Source organism: Balaenoptera borealis (assembly GCF_965194805.1).
Source record: "Balaenoptera borealis genome assembly, chromosome: 12".
NCBI lineage: Eukaryota > Metazoa > Chordata > Mammalia > Artiodactyla > Balaenopteridae > Balaenoptera > Balaenoptera borealis.
Window position 1 is genome coordinate 34,652,399 of NC_138869.1, and position 25,438 is coordinate 34,677,836.

The 25,438-nt window shown below is 37.3% G+C and overlaps 1 protein-coding gene across 21 annotated transcripts in view; it reads left to right on the plus strand.

Annotated features, from left to right (window-relative positions):
• The window catches only part of CFAP20DC (CFAP20 domain containing), a 290,901-nt gene that overhangs the window by 118,368 nt on the left and 147,095 nt on the right, over window positions 1–25,438 (plus strand). For all 21 annotated transcript variants that reach the window (XR_014232111.1, XR_014232112.1, XR_014232113.1 and 18 more), the window contains 2 exons: window positions 1,795–1,951; window positions 22,463–22,600. Coding sequence is in view for 18 of the 21 variants with exons in the window: in XM_082344685.1 (XP_082200811.1) it covers window positions 1,795–1,951; window positions 22,463–22,600 (295 nt within the window). In the remaining 3 variants the exon portion in view is untranslated. The remainder of the gene's footprint in view (window positions 1–1,794; window positions 1,952–22,462; window positions 22,601–25,438) is intronic.

Here is a 25,438-nt window from a genome sequence, read left to right on the forward strand (position 1 = left end):
GAAAAGTGACAAAGGGCTACATTTTGTATAAAACTTGTTAAGCCCGTGTCTAACACCTGATAAGCACTTAGCACCTATGGGGAAGAATGGATGAATGCGATTCCTGATAGGACAAACCAGCTGAAAGATTGGAATTGGGGCATAATGTTAAGTTTTTAAGGAATGGAACCCAAATTTGTAACAACAATAATAATGCTAGTATAATAATGTTAATAATTAGTGTTGGATAGCTGGAAACCCCAGTACCTCCATATAACCTGGATTTTACCAAGCCATGGTGTTTCACCATATGGCATGCATACTGGATTTGTCCCTTACATTTCACTTCCTATGCTAGCCTTCAAACCAGACCCTCCTCACTTCATGCTTAAATGACTGATGGAGGCTAATTGGTGCTTCTGTGCCTCAGTCTGTCTCTACTCTGCCTCAGCCTTCTTCCCAGTACCACTCTACCACCCCAAACGTTCCTGCATCAGGGTTAGTCCAGACTTCCAATACTCTACTTTTCTCACATTCGGCTTCAAGAACCACAGTGACACTTGACCCTCTGGGATCCAAGTTTCTCTTCTTGATCTTCCAGCTCCTCCAGAACCTGGCCTCACTGCCCTATCCCACATTACTTCCCACACTTCCCCAGAGCACCCCATCCCGCTGGTCAAGCCAACCTTATTGTTACATCACACTCAATCCTACCTCCTACCTTTTATTACACCTGACTCCTTTTTCCCCGAAAGACCAGAGCATTCTCATCACCTGGGAATAAAATGTTACTGTTGAGACATCTACAAAGAAAATAATTTTACATATTTAATCAATAATTTACCGCAATCTCTTTTACTTTTCTACTATGGAAACAAGCTCAGGTTCTCCTCCATATTAAAATCAATACTTCTAAATGGAATTTGACTTTTAAAATGACATTATTATTTCCTTTATCAATTAATGTATCTTTTAATTTTGATAAATTAATAAAACAGACCTTATATAAACTGTGCTTCTAAGCAAATAATGGAGGAGCCTAATATTTTAATCAAAGCACAGACAATTTTAAATACTGCTTTTCTTTTAACTGCAAAAATTCTTTTTTCTGCTTTTGCCCTGCCATCTTATATATGTCATAATTTTTTACTAAACGATTATTTGCTCCTTTTCTTTAACTCAGTAAGACCATTTAGAGAATTTATTTGATGAAGTATTGAGGGGTCTAATTGTTTAATGGGCAGAAATTAGTCCCTGCAAGACTACTTTTAAAACTGGCAAATACCTGGCATAATTACAAATTCTTTAGAAGAATCTATTTCTGTACAATAGGTTAATTGGTTATAAATAAACAGCAATGGCTGCAGTTTAGACCCAGCTTCTAATTTCAGTTTCATCCGTGCTTTTTTTTTTAACAAATATAAGTGGCTAATTGTGATCAAATTAGTCCTCTTGAAGGAACAATTGGCTACTTATCCTTGATTTTCAAGATTTAAGTGGTCTAATGCACCTACAATTAGCTTCCGACTAGCATACTGCCTACTGATCTAGAGTTACTTCCCTAAGTTGTCAAAGCCTTGTCTCACCATGGAAACTCTTTAGCCAGATGACCAGTGTACAGTTTAGATCATGATGATTTCTTTGGAAGAATCAAGACAATTTTTAAGAAAATCGAAGCCAAAACAGATAGATTTGCCTAAAGGGGAAAATTGCTTTGGGGCTGGTTGATCCAGACGATTGCCTCAATTCTGGACTTTGCATTTCATTTATGTGATTTTACATAGTACTTACTCCTCTTTCCCTTTTTAATTTTAGTGGTGCAATCTATGCATTGACTTGGTGGCATTTACCAGTGAAATATTCAAAGGAGCAGTTTTCCAGTCACTGGATGGAATTATTGTCTCAGCTAACTGTAAGCTACGGAAGATCTTCACTTTAAAATGCAAGCCTCAAGACACTGCTGATAAAGATGGTATGTTCAAGCTGCTATTAAGATTTTTTAGTTCTTCAATTTTTAAAAAATTAGACATGCCTTTGGACAGTAAGAGTACATGGTAGTGGTTTTTGAAAATTTATCTTACTCTATTTAATTGTGGAAAGAACACTTAACATGAGATCTATTTCAACAAATTTTAAAGTATACGATATTTTATTGTTGACTGTAGGTACAATGTTGTACAGCAGATCTCTAGAGCTTATTCATCTTGACTGAAATTATATTAATATATTAATTTTCTAATGATCATGTTAAAATAGAAAGATGGTTGAGTTATTCCTCATATTATTTCTAAAGAGACTAGAAATAATACATTAATTACTCGTTAAATAATTAATAAATATACTCTGCAGGAAACTGAGCCATCTAGAATTCATAAAGCAGCACAAACTCTCCTGCTAAGATAATCTTAAACAACTGAAAGTATTGAGAGACTACTGATGCTTCTTTTTGAGTTTCGTCTGGGATTATTTTTAACAAAATCAATTCTTCTAGAAGCCCAGGAAACAGGACTGCACATAAGATGGCAAAGGTGATTTCTTAGAAGTTTGCATGTAGACTTTAGATTTGTGCTCCATCTGGATGAGTGCCTATGAAATCCTTCTGTGTTTCATTCTGTGGAACAGGACACTGTAAATTTCATTTGATAATAAAACACAGCAATGCATTTACAGTTCCCCAAAGAGATCATAAACCAGGAAGTATGGCCACTCATATACCACTTAAAGGCTATACAAGAAAGTGAAAGATTTCATTTAAAAAAAAATGGCACCCAGCTAATAAGAAACCTCAAAATTTATAGAAATATAGGTAAATTCTACATCAGATCATAAGAGGTAAATCATAACCTAATTAATACTTTTAATAAATGTAAGGAAAAAAGTGAATCAAAAATTGGCAGATTAAATACATGTTTTTATCTCTGATTTTTCCTTAAGCTGCAATAAAATTATAACATAGGAATAAAAATGGTATAAATCCACCAAAATGAAGAGGAGATAACAACATAAAAATGTTCATAAATTCTGTAAGATTGAGGAGTGACAACTGACTTAAAAGAGCAGAGAAAGCTGAAACTTTTAGGTTTACAGAGAGATTTACCAGTAAGATTCATAACATAGAACCTCAGGTGGGATAAAGAATTGGCTGTCCTAGGAGAGGGTTCAATATGATGGCATAGGAAGATACTGAACTCAGCTCCTCCCACAGACACAACAAATCTACAACTACGTATGGAATAATTGTCTCAGAAAGGACCTGAAAACTGGATGAATAGAGTCTTCCACAACAAAGGGTTAAAGGACAGCATCAAGACAGGTAGGAGAGGCAGAGATAAGTCTGCGCAAGGGAAAAAAACCACACCCCAGCCACAGCAATCCACAAATGGGAGCGATCACAAGGGTATGGATCTTTTCCCTGAGGAGAAGGATATTTGAGCTCCACATCAGGCACCCCAACTGCTAGGTCCTACACAAGAGAGACAAGACTCCAAAACACCTGGCTTTGAAAACCAATGGGGAATATGTCCAGGAAAACTATAGAACTGCAGGGATCAGAAACCCACTCTTAAAGGGCTCACATGCAGACCCACCAGACCCAAAAACCAGTTGACCCACAGGACACAAACACCAGTTGAAAAGCACATGGATCATAGGTGAAGGGGTCCTACTTACTAATCTCGAAGCATCTGCTGGAGAGGCAGGAACCAGTTGGGACACTGTCCCAGGACTGAAACACTGGCAGTAGAGCTTTTTGCAGTCTTGGGCTAGTTTGTAATGTCAGTGCTGGCAAGCACCATTTTGGAATTCTCCCTCTAACCTATTATGCCAGTGGGCCCACCCTGCTGGGAACCCCACCCTTAGGGCTGTGCCTTGGCTGGGCACTGCAGCCAGTCTGGGGACCAGCCCCACCCACCAGTGTACCACCGCAACTCCAAAACTAGAAGGCACACACAGCCCACATAGGGAGGCAGCCATTGAATGCTTGGCTCTGGTGGCCAAGCAGGATTGTGCTTCTGAACCCCACAGGACATGTCCTAAATAAGACCACTCCTTCAAGACTGGGAGAGATAGCTGATTCACCTGATACGTAGAAACAAACAGAGAATAAAGCAAAATAAGGAGACAGAGAAATATGTTCCAATTGAAAGAATAAGATAAAACCTCAGAAAAAGAAATAAATGAAACAGAGGTAAGAAGTCTCCTGACAAAGAGTTCAACGATGATCATAAAGTTGCTTATCAAACTTGGAAGAAGAATGAATCAACACAGTGAGAACTTCAACAGAGAGAAAGTATAAGAAAGTACCAAAGAGAATTAGTAACTGAACTGAAAATTACACTAGAGGGGTTCAACAGCAGACTGGATGAGATAGCAGAATGAATCAGTAAGCTTAAGACAAAGCAATGAAAATCACTCAGACAGACCAGCAAAATGAGAAGAGAATTTTAAAAGTGAAGATACCTTAAGGGACCTTTGGAACAACTTCAAGAGAAATAACATTCGCATTATAGGGATCCCAGAAGGAGAAGAGAGAGAGAAAGAGCCAAAACAATTATTTGAAGAAATAGTGGCTGAAAACTTCCCTAATATGGGGAAGGAAATAGACATCCAGGTCCAGGAAGCATAGAGTTCCAAATAAGATGAACCCAAAGAGACACACACACCAAGACACATTATAATTAAAATGGTAAAAGTTAAGGATAAAGAGAGAGTCCTAAAACCAGCAAGAGAAAAACAACTCGTTACATACTAAAGCCCACAAGGCTATTAGGAGATTTTTTAGCATAAACTGTACAGGCCAGAAGAGAGTGGCTTGACATATTCAAAGTGCTAAAAGGAAAAAAAGTCCAACCGAGAATTCTGAACAAGGTTATCATTCAGAATTGAAGGAGAGAGTAAGAGTTTCCAAGATAAACAAAAGCTAAAAGAATTCATCAACACTAAGCCAGCCCTAGAAGAAATATCAAAGGGACTTCTTTAAGCTGAATAAAAAGTAGCACTAATTAATAATAAGAAAATGTATGAAAGTAAAAGTCTCACTAAGAAAAGGTAGATATATAATAAAGGTAGTGGATCAATCACTTACAAAGCAACCATGAAGGTTAAAAGACCAAAATGGTAAAATTAACTAAAATTACAATAATTAGTTAAGGGAAGCATGCAAAAAGATGTCATCAAAAGTACAAAACATGGGGAGGGGTAGTAAAAAGATAAAGCTGTGGAATGTGTTCAAAATTAAGCTGTCACCAACTTAAAACTGGCTACAGTTTACATAGGATGCTGTATGTGAACCTCACAGTAACCACATACACAAAAACTTTATAGCAAATACACAAAAGAAAATGATAAATGAATCTAAACATAACACTAAGGAAAACCACTGAGACACAAAGGAAGAGAGAAAGAGAAGAAGAAAGAAACGGAGAGGAACTACAAAAAGAGCCATCTTCTCAATAAACACAGAAAAAGCATTTGATAAAATTCAACATTTATTTATGATAAAAACTCTCAACAAAGTGGGCATGGAGGGAACTACCTCAACATAATAAAAACCATGTATGACAAGCCCACACCTAACATCCTACTCAACAGTGAAAAGATGAAATCTTTTCCTCTAAGATTAAGAACAAGACAGGGGTGCCCACTCTCACCACTTTTATTCAACATAGTATTGGAAGTCCTATCAAGACCAGTTAGGCAAGAAAAAAAAATAAAAGGCACCCAGATTGGAAAGGAATAAGTTAAACTGTCACTATTTGCAGAAGACATGATATGATATGTAGAAAACCCTAAAGACTTCTCCAGAAAAAATGGTGGAATGAATTTAGTAAAGTCACAAGAAACAAAATCAATATACAGAAATTTGTGGCACTTCTATACACTAATAATGATCTATCAGAAAGAGAAATTAAGGAAACAATCCCTTTTTACAGTTGCATCAAAAGGAATAAAACACCTACTAATAAATTTAACCAAGGAGGTAAAAGATCTGAATACTAAAAACTATAAGACACTGATGAAAGAAATTAGAGAAGACACAAATAAATGGAAAGATGTTCTGTGTTCATGGATTGGAAGAATTAATATTGTTAAAAAGTTCATACTACCAAAAGCAATCTGAAGATTCAGTGCAATCCTTATCAAAATTTCAATAGCATATTTCACAGAACTAGACCAAATAATTCTAAAATTTGTATGGACCACAGAAGATTTCAAATAGCCAGAACGATCTTGAGAAAGAAGGACAAAGCTGGAGGTATCATGCTTCCTGATTTCAAGCTCGACTGCAAAGCTCTAGTAATCAAAACAGTATGGTACTACCATAAGAACAGATACACAGATCAGTGAAGCAGAATTGAGAGCCCAGAAATAAACCCACACATATGTGGACAATTAATTTACAACAAAGGAGCAAAGAACATACAGTGGAGAAAGGATAGTCTCTTCAGTGAATGGTGTTGGGAAAACTGGATAGCCACATGCAAAATGTAACTAGACCACTATTTTACACCATACATTAAAGTTAACTCAAAATGGATTAAAGACTTGAATGTAAGACCTGAATCCATAAAATTCCTAGAAGAAAACACAGTAACCTCATTGACATTGTTCTTAGTGATGTTTTTGTGGAACTGACTCCAAAGGCAAGGGAAACAAAAGCAAAAATAAACAAATGGAACTACATCAAGCTAACAAGCTTCTGCACAGCAAAGGAAATCATCATCGAAATAAAAGGCACCCTACTGAATGGGAGGAGATATTTGCAAATCATATATCCAGTAAGTGGTTAATGTCCAAAATATGTAAAGAATACAGACAAGGGACTTCCCTGGTATTGCAGTGGTTAAGAATCCGCCTGCCAATGCAGGGGACACGGGTTCGATCCCTGGTCCAGGAAAATCCCACATGCTGTGGAGCATCTAAGCCTGTGTGCCACAACTACTGAGCCTGTGCTCTGGAGCCCACAAGTCACAACTACTGAGCCCACACACCCTAGAGCCCACGTGCTGCAACTACTGAGCCTGCATGCTGCAGCTACTGAAGCCCACACACCTAGAGCCTATGGTCTGCAACAAGAGAAGCCACCACAAGGAAAAGCCAGCACACCACAATGAAGACACAACACAGCCAAAAAAAAAAAGAATACAGACAACAACAACAAACCTGATTAAAAAATGGGCAGAGGGTCTGAATAAACATTTTTCCAAAGAAGACATACAGATGGCCAACAGACACATGAAAAGATGTTCAGCATCACTAATTATTAGGGAAATGCAAATCAAAACAACAATGAGATATCACCTCACATCTGTAAGATTGACTGTTATCAAAAAGACAAGAAATAACAAATGTTGGAAAGGATGTGGAGAAAAAGGAACCCTCATACACTGTTGGTGGGACTGTAAATCAGTGAAGCCACTATGGAGACCAGCATGGAGATTCCTCAAATAATTAAGAAGAGAACTACCATATGATCCAGATATTTCACTTCTGGGTATTTATCTGAAGAAAACAAAAACATTAAGATGTATGCATCCCTGTGTTCATTGCAGCATTATTTACAATAGCCAAGATATGGAAGCAGCCTAAGTGTCTATTGATGGATGGTATATAAACACAGTGGAATTCTACTCAGCCACAAAAAAGAACAAAATCCTGCCACTTGCAACAACTGGATGAACCTTGAAGGTATTATGCTAAGTGAAATAAGTCAGATGGAGAAAGACAAATACTGTATGATTTCACTTATATGGGGAATCTAAAAAAACAAAACAAATGAGCAAACAAAATAAAACAAAAACAAACTCCTAGATACAGAGATCAGATTGATAATTACCAGAGGGGAAGAGGTTGGGGGAGTGGGCAAAATGGGTGAAGAGGGTCAACTCTATAGTGAAGGGGGTAACTAGACTTGTGGTAGTGATCACTTTATAGTGTATACAGATGTCAAATTACAATGCTGTACCCTTGAAACATATCTTTTTTTAAAAATAAACTATAACAATATTAACACAGCCAACATGTTAAAAAAAAAAAAAAGAAGAAAGAACTGTCAGCCCTAGGTACTGCTATAGGCAGGGATAAAGGGTATGGCTAAAAACAGGTAGATTGGTTAGAATTCTGTATCGGTTACTATAGGACCCCAGATCCCCTCTCCAACTCCATACAACCATGCAACAGGAACTTTATCCTCTAGAGACACTAAAGTAGAGTGCCTGAACTCAGGTACATCGAATATATGGTAGATAGACACCAAAACTAATAGGAAGAAGTAAATAGATAAGTTAGGAATAGATACATGTTCTTCTCAGAGTTAAGAAAAGATATTGCATCTATAAAATAATATTTTTTCCTGCTTTACTCCAGTAAACATTTTATTGAAGTATATTATATTATAAACTTTTATATACATCTAGAAACATTTATAAATTGTAGGCATACAGCATGAGGAATTACCATAAAGTGAGCACATTTGTTAACCACCACCCAGATCAAGAAATAGAACATTACAAGCAGCCTAGAAGCCCTCTTTATGTCCCATCCCAATCATAACCGTCTTCCTTCCTCTGAGAGGTAACTCTGTCCTTACCTCTAACACCACATATTAATTTTACCTACTTTTGAACTTTATATAAATGGAATCATATGGTACATACTCTTTCATAAATACATTCTTCCCAGTACACATAGAGATTCATCTATGTTGGTGCTGATCTTCAGTACTGTATAGTATGCCATTGTATGTATATTCCACAATTAATTTTTCCATTTTAGGCTATTTCCAGTAGTGTTGCTTGAATCATTCTACATTTCTCTTGGAGCATCTATGTAGGCATTTCTTTGGCTATTTAGTAAGGAGCTGAATGAATACATACTTTAACGTTCTTAATTTCAGTTATTATTTTTTTGATTCTAGAATTTTATTACATTCTTTTTTATAGTTTCCATTCCTCAACTGAAATTCTTTATTTTGTTATCTAATTCCTGAAATATATTAATCAGAGTTATTTTAAAGGCCATGGCTCATAATTCCAATACCTGACTCTCCTGTGGGTCTGTTTCTATTGCCTGTTTTAGTCTTGGTGTTGTCTCCTGGTATGCCTGGTAAGTTTCAAGTGAATGTTGGACACTTGAAATCAAAAACTATAGAGTTATTTTGAGACTTTGTATTGTATTGTCTTCCTCTAGAGATGTAAAACCAAAAATATAAAATAAAAAGGAAGACGTTCAAAAAACTGAAAATAGGATGGAAATGTTAAGAATATTAGAAGTTAGTCCAAGAGGTTAACCATCAGAATAATAGGATTCCAAGATGAGAGACTAGAGAAAACAGAAAGGATGAAATATAAGATTTCCCAAAATTGAAGGCCAGATATTTTCAGTTGACATAATTCATCAAAAAAAGACTCACTATTGTGTAATTTCAGAACAAGAGGGGAAAAAAAAAAAGATCTTTTAAGCTTCCAGGATTTTTTAAAATACATACAGTGGTTACATACAAAGGGTTATAAATAAGAATGATGTCTGACTTTATACAGCAACCTTAAATGGTAGAAGACCTTGAACGTATATCTTCAGAAGCCAAAGGGAAATTATTTAGAAAAATTATTATTCAGAATTCTACACCCATCCAGTCTATCAATTAAATGAGTATAGAATGAAGATATTAGCAGACATGCAAAGTCTCAAAAATTTATTTACATCCTTTCTCAGAAAAGATCCAGAAGACATTCTCCACAAAAATTAAGGAATAAATCAAGAAAAAGGCATATAGGGGACCCAGAAATAGAAGATTTCATCCAATAGAAAAGCAAAGCAAATTTTCAGAATTATGGTTAAAGGAATTCAAGGCATGACACTCATAAAACACATCTAGAGAACAGTCAGTACATATTTTAGCAGAAAAAAATGGGGCTTCCAAGAGGAAAGTCTTCAGGAAAAGAATGTATCTGATAGAGTATGGTGTGTTTGAAAATGAAAAACAAAATCAATTGTGATTTTACAGTGCTGATGGGGAGTTTGGGAAGAATTAATGTTAGGAATGTAGAAAAACCCATGACAAAACAAAACAGTGATGAACTACAAGGGGAAAAAAATGCACAAGAAAAGACATGTAATCATAGTATATCATGTGGCTAAGATAGGCACAACATTTTTTTTTAACATCTTTATTGGAGTATAATAGCTTTACAATGGTGTGTTAGTTTCTGCTGTATAACAAAGTGAATCAGCTATACGTATACATATATCTCCATATCTCCTCCCTCTTGCATCTCCCTCCCACCCTCCCTATCCCAGCCCTCTAGGTGGTCACAAGCACTGAGCTGATCTCCCTGTGCTATGCAGCTGCTTCCCACTAGCTATCTCTTTTACACTTGGTAGTGTATATATGTCCGTGCCACTCTCTCACTTCGTCCCAGCTTACCCTTCCCCCTCCCCGTGTCCTCAAGTCCACTCTCTATGCCTGCGTCTTTATTCCCGTCCTGCCCCTAGGTTCTTCAGAACCTTTTTTTTTTTTTAGATTCCATATATAGGTGTTAGCATACGGTATTTGTTTTTCTCTTTCTGACTTACTTCACTCTGTATGACAGGCTCTAGGTCCACCCACCTCACTACAAATAACTCAATTTCATTCCTTTTTATGGCTGAGTAATATTCCATTGTATATATGTGCCACATTTTCTTTATCCATTCATCTGTCGATGGACACTTAGGTTACTTCCATGTCAAAAAGACAACCCTCAGAATGGGAGAAAATATTTGCAAATGAAGCAACTTATAAAGGATTAATCTCCAAAATATACAAGCAGCTTAGGCAGCTCAATATCAAAAAAACAAACAACCCAATCCAAAAATGGGCAGAAGATCTAAACAGACATTTCTCCAAAGAAGATATACAGATTGCCAACAAACACATGAAAAGATGCTCAACATCACTAATCATTAGAGAAATGCAAATCAAAACTACAATGAGGTATCACCTCACACCGGTCAGAATGTCCATCATCAAAAAATCCACAGCATTTTTCTAAACAGATTTATTTTTTAGAGAATTTTTAGATTTACAGCAAAATTGAGTGGAAAGGACAGAGGGTTTCCACATGTTCTTTGTTCCCACGCGTGCAGTCTCTCCAGCTATGACCACCCATACCAGATTGGTACATTCCTTACACTTGATCCTACACTGACACATCATTGTCACCCAATGTCCATAGTTTACATTAGGGTTCACTCAGTGTTGTACATTCTGTGGGTTTTGACAAATGAATAATGACGTGTATCCACAATTACAGCATCATACAGAATAGTTTCATTGCCCTAAAAGTCTTCTGTGCTCTACCTGTTCATCCTTCCCTCCCCATTAGTGCCTGGCAACCATTGATCTTTGTACTGTCTCCATAGTTTTGGCTTTTCCAGAATGTCGCATAGTTGGAATCATGTAGCATGTAGCTTTCAGATTGACTTTTTCACTTAGTAATATGCATTTAAGGTTCCTGCGTGTCTTTTCACAGTTTTATAGCTCATTTCATTTTAGTGCTGAATAATATTCCATTGTCTGGATATACCACAGTTTACTTATCCATTCATCTCCTGAAGGATATATTGGTTGCTTCCACATTTTGGCAATTATAAATAAAACTGCTATAAACATTCTTGTGTAGGTTTTCGGTATGGACATAAATTTTCAACTCATTTGGGTCAATACCAAGGAGCACGATTGCTGGTTCCTATGTTAAGAGTATGTTTAGTTTTGTAAGAAACTGGCAAACTGTCTTCCAAAGCAGCTATAACATTTTGTTATTCCACCAGCAATGAATGAGAGTCCCTGTTGTTCCACATCCTTGCCCGCATTTGGTGTTGTCAGTGTTTTGGATTTCTGCCATTCTAAGATGTACAATGGCATGATTTTTTTACACAGTCTTAATAATTAAAACACTGAATAATAACTTATCCCAAAATTATGTAAAATCATGTTGGGGGGATGTGGGGAAGAAAGAGAGGACGTATTATAGTGGCTTAATAATGCTGAATTTTCTTTTTCCAGAATAGGAAATCAGAGATATCATCTAAAACTATTAAGTGCAGAAATGGCAATATAAGGCTTCCATTTATAAATATGGAAGTAAATACCAGAAGATTTAGCACATATAAATGAAAGGCTTGGAAATAGTTGCCTCTGCATTGCAGGACTGGTGGATGTGTGAGGTGGGAGGGCAGCAGTTAGGGCATGATGGTATGATGGTTTTTTTCTCATAATTTTATAGTACTACTTGATTTTTTTTTAAGTAAATTTATTTATTTATTTTTGGCTGCATTGGGTCTTCATTGCTGCGCGTGGGCTTTTCTCTAGTTGTGGAGAGTTGGGGCTTCTCATTGTGGTGGCTTCTCTTGTTGCGGAGCATGGGCTCTAGGCACGCCGGCTTCAGTAGTTGTGGCACGTGGGCCCAGTAGTTGTGGCTCACGGGCTCTAGAGCACAGGCTCAGTAGTTGTGGCGCACGGGCTTAGTTGCTTCACAGCATGTGGAATCTTCCTGGACCAGGGCTCGAACCCGTGTCCCCTGCATTGGCAGGCAGATTCTTAACCACTGCACCACCAGGGAAGTCCCGTACTACCTGAATTTTTGAACAATATATGTGTATTTTGTTTGATAAGTAGATTTTAAGTGAATGGATAATCTATAAATATTTCCAAAGAACAAGAATTGGCGTAATTTCTTTCATGTTTTCAGAAGGCCTGAAAAGAAGCCTTATGAATGTGGCATCTCAGATCACCTGAAAGGCTCTGAACAGATTTGGGGAAGTATGCTGTGCTTCAGGGTACTGTGGAGTATAACCCCATTTAGCTGCCAGTATTTAACCTTGTGCAAATACTGACCCTATGTCTGTGCTTCAGTTCCCTCATTAGTAAAATGAGGATAATAATTGTTCCCTTGTTAGATAAGTATTATTATTATAGTCTCAGTGAAAGTATAATGTATGTAAATCAAGTACATCTTGGAGAAATTAAATTGATATTGTAGAGCCTAAAGATTTCGATTAATATTTCCACAGTCTATTGCTTTGATCATGTACTAAGTTTGTGGTTTTGTTTGAGTTTTGAATATCTCTGTGCTTTGTTTGCTCAATAATTACTCTAAGGTTGTGGTAAAGATACAATCAAATACAAAATATATATGAAAAGACATAAACTATAATATAGTGTGTAGATGCTAAACATTTGTCTGCCTTCTACACATCAGGCACTGGGATGAGCACAGCCCCTGCTTCAAGGAGCTCAGGGTCTCACAGGGAAACTTACATGTATGTGTAATTTATAGGACCTGGTGGAAATTTGTCTAAGGGGCTTGACAGACAGTGAGGGAAGAGGCTGGAGCACTGACCATTTACTGGAGAGAGCCACTTGGTGGGGCGCTTGGATTTCACAGATCTGTCAGGTTAAGAAAAACTTGAGGACTAGCACAGTGATGACAACTTTTGAATTTGCCAATTCAGTGCATTAAAACAGGCAAACAAATAAGAAAAGCTACAGTTATTCTGATTGTTTCACTAAATGCAAGGACATTTACACATACACACGTGAGAAGTTCTAAATTTCAGAATAAAGGCTCACATTTTCACCACAGACCAGTGAATATGACTTCATTGATCAGTATCTATCTATATACCAGTGTCTGGTCTATAGTTACCTAGAGAAATAAACTTTCCAAGCTGCCTGCTAAAATAAAAACAAAAATTTTCCAGGTTATGAAAGTGGACAATGAGAAGATAAAGCATTTCAGGCAGAGGAAAGAGCATATATGTATAAAGGCCTAGCATTATGAAAGGATCCGATGTGTTCAAGGAACGGGGAGTTCAGTATGGTACATGGCAGAGGTGGGAGGTATGGTGTAATATAATATTGCATTATTAGGCTTCATACTTTGGGTGACATAAAAATGTAGAACAGGCTCCTGTCCTCAGAGTTCACTGTGTAATTATAGACACTAGAAAAGTTAACAATTTAAGAGTTCAGAAGGTTGGCAGCAGAAGTAATAATCGTGATGATGATGATGATAGAAGCAGTGGCTGTTATAAGCACTTTACATATATGAACTTAGATTACATTAATGTTTATAACAACTCTACAAGACGGATAGTACTACTATCCCCATTTTATAGATAGGGAAACTGAGGCACAGAGAGGTCAGGATATGTGCCCAGTGTCACATAACTGCTAAGTAGTAGAGGCAGGATTTAAACCCTGGCAGTCGGACTCCAGAATTTATACTCTTAAGTACTACAGCACACTGCCTCTCATGGAAGGATAGAAAAGAGGGAAAATTTTAAAAGGAAATATACAAGCGATGTCACGTAATAAGAACTAGAGGATTTGGTAACTGACTGTGTTGAGGGTATCTGTATTACAATAAGTGATGAATGTCCCTTTGTCTTTCTTACTGAAAGAGAGGAGTCATTCTATTCTGCAGAAACAGATTAGTCAGTCATAGTGTTGAGACTTTTATCCAAGGAAACTTTTTTATGTGTTTCTTACCTTCCATTCTCAGGTTCAGTTTTTAAATATTATATTAAATGCGTACTTAAGCTCAGTACTGTGTGGTCCTTGGCTTATTTAAACTGCTACCATTTCACTCTAGGACCTCTCAAACTCACCGAAGCTAGGAAATGTTGCCTAATTCCCTTGCTGTTCTCTGTTACACAGTGGGATATAATAGAAAGTGAGTTATTGGAACCCTAAAATGACAATTAACCAGTTTTTTAGTTGCCCAGAGGAATGACTTTCGCTGGACAAGTAGTAAAGCATGCTAATTCAATTTAGTTTATTACTTTTATGGTTCCCAAGGGGACATGGACTGGCATTTGCATGACTGAATTATTGATTAACTTGTATCATTCTGCATTTTTTAAAAAACACAAGATATGTGTAGATAGATAAGAGAAAGACAAAGGAGAGAAAAGAGAAGAGATGAGAGAAGAGAACAAGTGATGACCCATTAAGCACGAACTTATGCTATGCCAACGACAGTTTTACACATCTCCTGACTCCCCAGTCTGCCCAGTTCATTGTTCTCTCTAAAAGATCAGGACTGGGGAGTATGTGTTCTGTGTTTAGAAATGCAAGAAGAGAAGAATTAAAACTATGATTTAAGACTGAGAGCACTTTGAGGGCATAGACTAGATCTCCACTGTTTTTTTTTTTTTTGGATCTCCACATTTTTATCTCTAGCACATGAGCTGGCACCAGTAACCTGTCATAAATGTTTGATGAATTAATGAAGTAAGGGCTAGCTAATTGTTTGTTCAATTATCCATTCATTTACTATCTCTATACAATAAACCTTTATTGGGTGTCTAGCAATGTGAAGAAAATCATCCGTTCAGAGGCCACAGAAAAAATTAGAAATACTGTTGTCTTTCCTTGGTAGACTCATTGATCAGGAAAGGGCCCTAGAGATCCTCTGATGTCTTGCCTTGATAGACTCATTGATCAGGAAAAGGCCCTAGAGATTATCTAATCCAATGTCTTAATTATACAGATAAGGAAAACAAGGCCCATGGAAATGAGGCATCTTGGCCGAGGGTACAGAAGGTGGAACTCGACGCCAAGCCTCTGACTGTCCTTTCCTCAGTGCTACACAAGTTTACCTTCCACAATAAGTGCAATGATTTAGTGTTTTAAATAATTAACATTCTTGAGTTTTTTTCCCACCTCTTTGCTCACCTCCAGGTCAGGTGAGTGCACATCATATCCGAATCTTGTCAGTTTAAGGCTACATTTCCACTCCTTCCCAAAGAGGAGCTGAACTCAAAATACCCTTGCCTAGCAAACCACCCCAGGGGAAGTAAAGGGGATAAGATCTCAGCATAGCAGAGGTGCCCAGCAGCCAACAGTAGATCCCACAGAAATGGGTCATGAATATCTGTATATCAAGACTCAATTATTCTGATTAAAATACATATTTTATAATTAAGTATTATGAATGTTATTTATAATAAAACATTATTTCTCAAAACTTCTAAGGACAACAATTTCATTTTACAATACCATCCAAATAATTAAATACCTAGGAATAAATTTAATCAAGGACGTAAGGACTTGTACACTGAAAACTATGAAACATTGCTAAAAGAAATTAAAGAAGACCTACATAAATGGAAAGATATCACACATTCATGCATTGGAAGACATGATATTGTTAAGATTTTCAATATTACCTAAAAAGATCTAGAGATTAAATTCAATCTCTCTCAACATTTCAATGGCCTTTTTTGCAGAAATGGGAAAACTAATCCTCAAACTCATATGGCATTGCAAGAGGACCTGAATACCCAAAAATTCTTGAAAAAGAAGAAAAAAGTTGGAGGAGTCACACTTCTCAATTTCAAAACTTACCTCAGTGTTACAGAAATCAAAGGAGTTTGCTGTTAGGACTGACATATAGACCAATGGAACAGAGTTAGGTCCAGAAATAAATTTATACATCTGATTTTGACAAGGATGCCAAGAGCGTTCAATGGGGAGAGAATAGTCTCTTCAACAAACGGTTCTGGGACAGTTACGTATCCACGTCCAAAAGAATGAAGTTGGAACCCTACTTCACACAATATATAAAAATTGACTCAAAATGGATCAGTGACTTAAATGTAAGAGGTTAAACCATTAAAGTCTTGGAAAAAAATAGAGATAAATCTTCATGACCTTGGTTTTGACAATAGATTCTTAGATATGATACCAAAAGCATAGCAACAAAATTTTCAAAATAGATAAATTATACTTTATCAAAATTAAAAATTTTGTATATCAAATGACATTATCACGAAAGTGAAAAGACAGCCTACAGAATGGGAGAAAATATTTGTAAATCATATATCTGATAGAATATATATTCTGGTTCTTAAATAGAGTGTATATATATATTCTGATGTATTCTAGTATCTGGAATATATAACACAACAACAAAATGACAACCCAATTTTTTAACATGGTCAAAAGACTTAAATATATCTCCAAAAGAGATATACAAAAGAAGATAATACAAATGTCAGGCAACAAACATAAGATGCTAAACATTATTGGTCATTAGGGAAATACAAATTAAAACCACAGTGAGTTACCACTTTACACCCACTAAGATGGCTATAATTTTTTAATGGAAAGTAAGTGTTAGCAAGTGTGGAGAGAAATTGGAACCTTCATACATTGCTGATGGGAATGCAGAATTGTTGTCCCAGTGTGGAAAACATTTTGGCAGTTCCTTAAAAAGTTAAACACAGAATTGCCATTTGACCCGGCAATTCCACTCCTAAGTATATACCCCACAAAATGGAAAACATGTACATGCATGTTTATAACAGCATTATCTATGATAACCAAAATGTGGAAACAGCCCACATGTCCATCAGTGGATGAATGGTTTAACAAAATTTGGTAAGTACTATTCACACAGACACAAAAGGACACATATTGTTTGATTCCATTTATATGAAATATCCAGAATAGATAAATCCATAGAGACAAGATTGTAGATTTGTGGCTGCCACGGACTGGGGACCAGAGAGAATGGGGAGATATGGGTTAATGGGTAAGTACATTGTAAGTATACTATATGCCACTGAATCTTTTATCTTAAAATGCTTAATTTTATGTTAAAATGAATTTCTCCTCATTTTTTTAAAAAAAGCTTCAATGGAGTGATTCATTCAAGATAGCCAAGTTTTTGTGTAGTTCCTTTAAACATCAAAACCTTTTATTTTTAAAAACAAAACAAAAACACACATACTAAGATGTGCTGGTTTTGTCACCATTGTAATGAAATAATTTACATAAGTATTTGTCTATTATGAATAGTAAACATTTATATAGCACTTGCTATGTACCAGGCACTATTCTTATCCTCTTGTATACATTAAGCTCATTTAATCGTCACAGTAACTCTATGAGGAAAGTGTTATTTTTATATCCATGTTTCACAGATAAGGAGAGCAGGGCACAGCAAGGTAAATTACAATGCTAGGATCACACAACCACTTGGTAGAGCCAGAATGTGAACCCAGGATGCCTTGCTCCAGAACCTGTGCTTTTAACCACAATGATATACTGCTTCTTAAAAATCTTTCCGCACTTATACAGTAAACTCCATAAAGCAGGGATTTGAATCCATGCCAGGCCCAGAGAAAATCTGATAGTTATATGCTAAGTGAATGAATGAACAAGCAAAAAATGAACCAACTTTGTACCAAAATTGTTATAGATTAAATGTGTCCCTCTAGAATTTATATGTGCCCTAATAAAAGAGATCCCAGAAAGCTCCCTCTCCCTTTCCACCAGGTGAGGTTTTAGCAGGAAGCCATCTAGGAGCCAGGAATAGGACCCTCATCAGACATCAGGTCTGCTGGTGCCTTGATCTTGGGCTTCTCAGCCCCTAGAACTATGAGAAATAAATTTGTTATTTATAAGCCACTCAGTCTGCAGTATTCTGTTATAGCAGCCCAAACAAAAACAAATATCCTGGCAGTTAGAAACTTTTATGTTTTCTGCTTGGCTCTCACTGGTGTTTCAGAGAGGTGAGATTTGATACAAGTAAGGCACTGTGCTAGGCACTGCAGATAGGTAAGATGAATATAGTTGAGTCCAGGATCAGTGAACTATTACAAAATTGGTACTTAGTTAAACTGCAATGAATTATGAGTAGCCTTAAGTGGAAACAGGTCTATAAATCTCACTATTTTGTAAGGCATTTCCCCCCAGTAAAATGGGGATGATGGTTTTTAATGCATAAAGTGCTGTATATATGTATTTAAATTGAGGACTTAATTTTTAAAGCTAGTTAAGATCTTCATCAAGGGTATTAAACATCTATAGAATAGTTCATTTTATTATGACTTTATGGCCAAAGAAAGGAGAACAGGGTTAAAAAGTCACTCAAACATTGCAATAATATACTATCTCATACTGGGAGCAAAGACATCAACAAAAACTACCATCTGGTTGTGTTTGGATGCTACATGAGCAAATCTGTCAGCTTTCTCATAGCTTTCTCCTTCATATACCATTGCCATTCTGAACTAACCATTCCAGCCAACATTATGTTCTTTCAGATGTGTTAGCAAAAGCAGTTTAAATTCGATCGTATCTTTTTTCAGATGTTAATCAAGCAGTCTGCACGTTTCCATACACAGTTCCTTCCCGAAGATAGAACTTGTCTGAAAGAACAAGGTAGACAGGCCTTGGTCCCTTAGTATCTGATTGCCAGCTTGATTTGTTATTTGCCCTCTGGGGAGAAAGATGTGCTATCCAAATAAAATGTGCATGCAGTACTTTTCAGGATATAGCTGAACAAAGAACAATCAGAGAAGAAAAATGCAAGACTGGACAGCTGCATTTAATCTAGATTGGCTGTTTAAAAGGGGCTTTTGTTCATGACCATTTATTAAGCACCCCCTTTGAACCAGGTGTTGTAGTAAAGATATCATTGGGATTCTCTTACTATTCTGTTTGGCAGAACTATCTTTCTTCCACTTCCTAGAATGCTCCAAAGTCTTTCTGCCTTCAGTCTTCAAATGCTGTTTCCTCTACCTGAATAACTACTTATCCTTTATGACTCAGCTTAAATGTCTCTTTCCCTAACACCCTGTGATGTTGGATTCCCCCATTGCTTCTTTTATAACATCTTGAACTTTTCTTTCAGAGCACTTAACACAATTGTAATTTAAATATTTGTGGTATAACTTGTTTCATATTCTCTGCTAGGTATAAGCTTCAGTAAGGCCGACACAGAGTCACTCTGGCTCACCACTGCATTCCCAGCCACTAGATGAGTGCTTGGCACATAGTAGAGGCTCAATAAGTATTTACTGAATGATAAAATGAGTAAATGAATGATACAGGCAGACCATGCCCTCTAATACTCACAGTTCAGCACGATTTAATTTTTATGTAGGATCTATGCTGTTTTCAGAATTAATCCTTATTTTTAAATTAAGCTGTAAATGCTTAAAAAATAAAATAACATAACCTGGTAATTGGGCCGGGAGAAGGGGGTTGTTTAGTGGGGAGATGAGTTAAGTTCTATTTAGGTCTATCAGAACATCCAACTACCAGGTTTAAAGCTCCTTCATAGTTTGGGATCGCAAAAATGAAACTAAGGCCCCTTTCCTCTTTCTCACAAATGAGACTTTCTCCACAAAGTCTCAAAGTTTGACAGTCAGTAGTTGCTGAATGATTAGGCTGTATTTTAAAATAGTAAACCAGTAGTTTTTTTTCTTGAATTTCTTCTTTTATTGCAGGTTTTATACTGCCCACAGTTTTCCTCAATGAATAATCCAATAGATAGTGAGACGTTCTGAGAGCAAAGAGAGAGTAGATACAGAGAAAGAAAAAACGTCGCAGAGGGGATTTGAGCCTTTTAATGTGAAATCTGATTTGCATGTCAACCACGTTCCTGTAGGATTCAGATTAGAGTTTTGTAATAATCTCTGCCTTGTTCTATCTTTCATAAAAGCTTATGGAGTTTTGGTTACCAGAATTTGCTGTCTGTCCCTTGTTAGTTGGAAACTCAGCTTTTCTTTTGGATACAGTTAAAACTTTGTATGACATTATATATCCACACAAGCCCTATGAGCTAAAATTTCCATGATTTCTCTTCATAGGATTCAGAATCTTATTAGCCTACAGAATTCTCTTCCTCTATTAATATAAAATCTTAGTTTATCAATATTGGCATTGATGTGGAAATTATCTTTTTCTGCCTCAGAGAAGTCTGAAATGACATGTCAGATATACATCTGGAGTTAGTCTACTTATTTTCCAAAAGTTTTCTATTTTGAGAATTCATTTACTCAATTACTTTACTAAATGTCGATGACAAATAAGAAATGAATGGACAAAGAATACCTGAAAACTAAGATTTGTAAACCCAGTGGCATTTGTAATTACTGGAGCATTAGGATACTTAGAAACCATGACACTGCTGATAAGCATTTAAGTTTTTAGCTAAATGATTCATTTTCCTTTTCAAGATTAGGACATTAAGATCTAATTAGGGAATTGCCATGGCTTGGATGTACAAAAACCTAACATCATTTGCCTTTATATACATGGTTAGAGTTTATACATACCTAAGGATGTTTTTGAGGGATGAATTTGGTTGAATTTTTCTGACTACTCACATTCACATATACACACACCAAATTTTTCCACTAGATTCTAAAAATAGAAACTCTTTCCTAATAAAAATTAAACACAAATTATTCTAAGAAGAAAATAAAAACTATGCTTAAGCTAATCGTGAAAAGTTATTTTACATTTTGGTATATTTCCTTCTAGTCCTTTTGCCATTCATACATTTTATTTAACAATTTTCTAAAATCGTTAAGTTGAGATAGAGTTTTGGATACGTTACTTTCATTTAACTTCCTATCTTGAGCCTTTCCCATATCATCAAGCTATCTTCATAAATACAATTTTCTGTGACTCTTTACTGAAAATTCCAGTTGCTTCATTTTTCAGAAATTATAAACACTTATTTACATAGATCTTCATCTGAGTTTCTGATTTGCTTACTTTAGAATAGATTCATAAAGTGAAATTACTGAGTAAAATGCCATGGACATTTTTAAGGCTTTTGATGCACACAATAAAATTGCTTTTTGGAATGCTAATAGCAACTTAATTCCTACTTGCTACATATGACAAAGCTTAATATCTTTGCCACAAAATAGATCATATAAATAACTTTTTTAAATGCTCTAAAAGTAAAATGGGTTAAGAACATGAATAGAAAATCTACTATAATGAAAACTTAAATATCCATATAAACATATATGAACAATATTAAATCTCATTGGAAATACAAACTATAATAATGAAAATACTATTTTAATTAAACTATTTTTTTCTTTGAAAGTATTTGAAGGTAGGATGTTAACATTAGGGGAAGCTGGGTAAAGGGTATATTGGAACTCTGTACTATTTTTGTAACTTTTCTGTAAGTCTAAAATTATTTCAAAATAAAAAGTTTAAAAATTGACTCATATAATGGCTCTAGGTGCTTATTCGGTAATGTCATTGTACTTATCGATCTTGTATAAATGAGCCAGTGTACTCCCAGAAACCTTTCTTGGAGCATACCTAGCTAGTTCTTCTTTCGAGTACCACTCTAGTATTAAAAAACAAATATAAAATGTTTCCAGTCAGTGCTCTCATTTATTGCAGAAGTCTCTGAACCTGTTCCATATGTTAAGTACTCTATCTCATTTAATCCTTTCTACAGTCCTAGAAAGTGAACATTAAAATTATCATGCTCATTTTACAGATGAGAAAACCAAGCCTGTAAGGTTGAGTAACTCATCCAAAGTTACGCTCTAAAATGTTTTAATTTAATCAGTTTCATTTATAAGATATGTCCATTTGGCAGAAATGGCTTACATTTGGAGAATGAATGGTAGTCTTTATTTCCAACTGGATATGGTGTTCCCTTTCCAACAGATGAACCTACAGACATCATTCCACGAAGCTGCCAGCTCACGACAGATGTTCCACAAGTCACACAGCTGCTAAACATGACTAAACTCTGCCAAACTGAAATAAAATTTGGAGGTCATCCTCTAAGTTCAGCAGAATCAGGTATGTACTCAAGTATCTAAATTATAAGCATGTTTATTTGTAAGACCAAAAAGGGGTGGGGGGGGTGGGGGGGGTGGAACAGCCTTGTGACGATGCTTTATAGCTTGAGGTTAAATATTAAGTCACTTTAACATCAACTCAAGTCAGTGATAAGTCATTATTTTAAATTTCTCTTCTAGCAACTAAAATATCTTCTCGATTTTTACACGATAAGTCAAACATCCTGGGTTCTTTCTCTCCTTTTCCTATATGCTTCCACGCCCTGCCAGTTATACCTCCCAAACGTCTCTCAAATCTGAACCTATTGCTACTTTCATTGTTCAGGTCCCCACTGTCACTCACCTCACCCTCCCAGTTAATCTTCACATTGCTGTCAGATTTCTCTTTCTGATAATAGAAATAGAAATGTGATCGTGTCACTCTTTGATTAAAGACTTTTAATGCCTTTCCCACTATGTTAAAGACAAAATGAAAAAACCCTTGGGAACTCACACAAAGCCAACCTCCTCTATTCCACACTTACTCCACAGTTTCATCTCCAGACCCTTTCTCTCATTTCCCATGTGTTAATTTCTGACCACTCTCTGGGCTTTCATATGTTTGTATTTTGGGATTGCTGTTTTGTTGGCCTAAAATGGCTTCTTTGCCTTTCTGCCTGGAAAAAACTCCCAATTCATCTTTCTAGATCCAACTCAAATGCCACATCTTCTATTCTAACAAGCATTGTTCTCCTCTTTTGATGGCTTTTTTTTTTCTTTCTTTTTTTTTTTTTTTGCAGTACTTTTTAATTAATATGTCTGCATTCCCCAATTAAGCGTGACTTCCTCCAAAATGGCACTGAACCTCATTCTTCTATATCCCTAGCATCTAACACAGTGCTTGCCATATATTAGGTCAGGGGCTGCAAACTCATATTACCACAGAAGCCAGTCAGAAAACATAAATGAGTAGAGAGGGCTGGATGCCTGGATATTTGACCCAGAGAAACATTTTCTACTTCTACAGTGAGCCCTATTGGGAGTGGAGGGGGGCGGTTAGGGGAGAGGCGTGAGATAGTGCTTCAAAGAAGTTGTTCTCTAGTATTGAAAGAGTAATACTAACAGCTATGCAAATGATACAATACATGGCAATTGACACTCAGCCTCTGTGAGAGAGCTGTAGGGAGTGGTGAGAACTACAGCAAAGTGGATTCTCCTTTTCAGTCTAAAAGGGGCACCTGCAGTTCAGTTCTAGCCAACTTTTGTCTTGCAAGAACACAGGCCCAGGCTTGCCAGATCTTTCATTCTTTTCAAGAGGACCTTGGTATCCCAATGTTTACGATAAGTCTCCCAATTTTAAAGTATTGTCTAAACTCTAAAATTTCTTGAAAACACTCTGTGGGCCAAAGACAAAATATGCCAGAGCTGCCAGTTTTCTACCTTTATAATAGATACCCATAGCTATTGACCAAATGAATGAATAGTACTTACAAATCAAGAAACCTGTTATTCAGGTGAGTGGTTCTCAACTTCCTATATGTTAGAATCACTTGGGACATTTAAAAAATAACTGATATAGAAAAGAAGGAGAGAAGATGGCGGAAGAGTAAGACGTGGAGATCACCTTCCTCCCCACAAATACATCAGAAATACATCCACATGTGGAACAACTCCTACAGAACACCTACTGAACGCTGGCAGAAGACCTCAGACCTCCCAAAAGGCAAGAAACTCCCCACATACCTGGGTAGGGCAAAAAAAACAGAGACAAAAGAATAGGGACAGGACCTGCACCGGTGGGAGGGAGCTGTGAAAGAGGAAAGGTTTCTACACACCAGGGAGCCCCTTCATGGGCGGAGACTGCGGGTGGCGGAGGGGGGAAGCTTCGGAGCCACGGAGGAGAGAGCAGCAACGGGGTGCGGAGAACAAAGCGGAGAGATTCCCACACAGAGGATCGGTGCCGACCAGCACTCACCAGCCCGAGAGGCTTCTCTGCTCACCCGCCGCTGCGGGCGGGGGCTGGGAGCTGAGGCTCGGGCTTCGGAGGTCGGATCCCAGGGAGAGGACTGGGGTTGGCTGCATGAACACAACCTGAAGGGGGCTACTGCACCACAGCTAGCCGGGAGGGAGTCCGGGAAAAGGTTTGGAACTGCCGAAGAGGCAAGAGACTTTTTCTTCCCTCTTTGTTTCCTGGTGCGTTGGCAGACGGGATTAAGAGTGCCGCCTAAACAAGCTCCAGAGACGGGCGCGAGCCGCGGCTATCAGCGCGGACACTAGAGATGGGCCTGAGACGCTAAGGCTGCTGCTGCAGCCACCAAGAAGCCTGTGTGCAAGCACAGGTCACTATCCACACCTCCCCCCCCGGGAGCCTGTGCAGCCGCCACTTCCAGGGTCCCATGATCCAGGGACAACTTCCCTGGGAGAACACACGGCACACCTCAGGCTGGTGCAACATCACGCTGGCCTCTGCCGCCGCAGGCTCACCCCGCATCTGTACCCCTCCCTCCCACCGGCCTGAGTGAGCCAGAGCCCCCAAATCAGCTGCTCCTTTAACCCCATCCTGTCTGAGCGAAGAACAGATGCCCTCAGGTGACCTACACGCAGAGACGGGGCTGAACCCCAGGAGCTGTGTGAACAAAGAAGAGAAAGGGAAATCCCTCCCAGCAGCCTCAGAAGCAGCGGATTAAATCTCCATAATCAACTTGATGTACCCTGCATCTGTGGAATACCTGAATAGACAACAAATCATCCCAAATTGAGGAGGTGGACTTTGGGAGCAACAATATATATATTTTTTTTCCCTTTTTCTCTTTTTGTGAGTGTGTATGTGTATGCTTCTGTCTGTGATTTTGTGTGTATA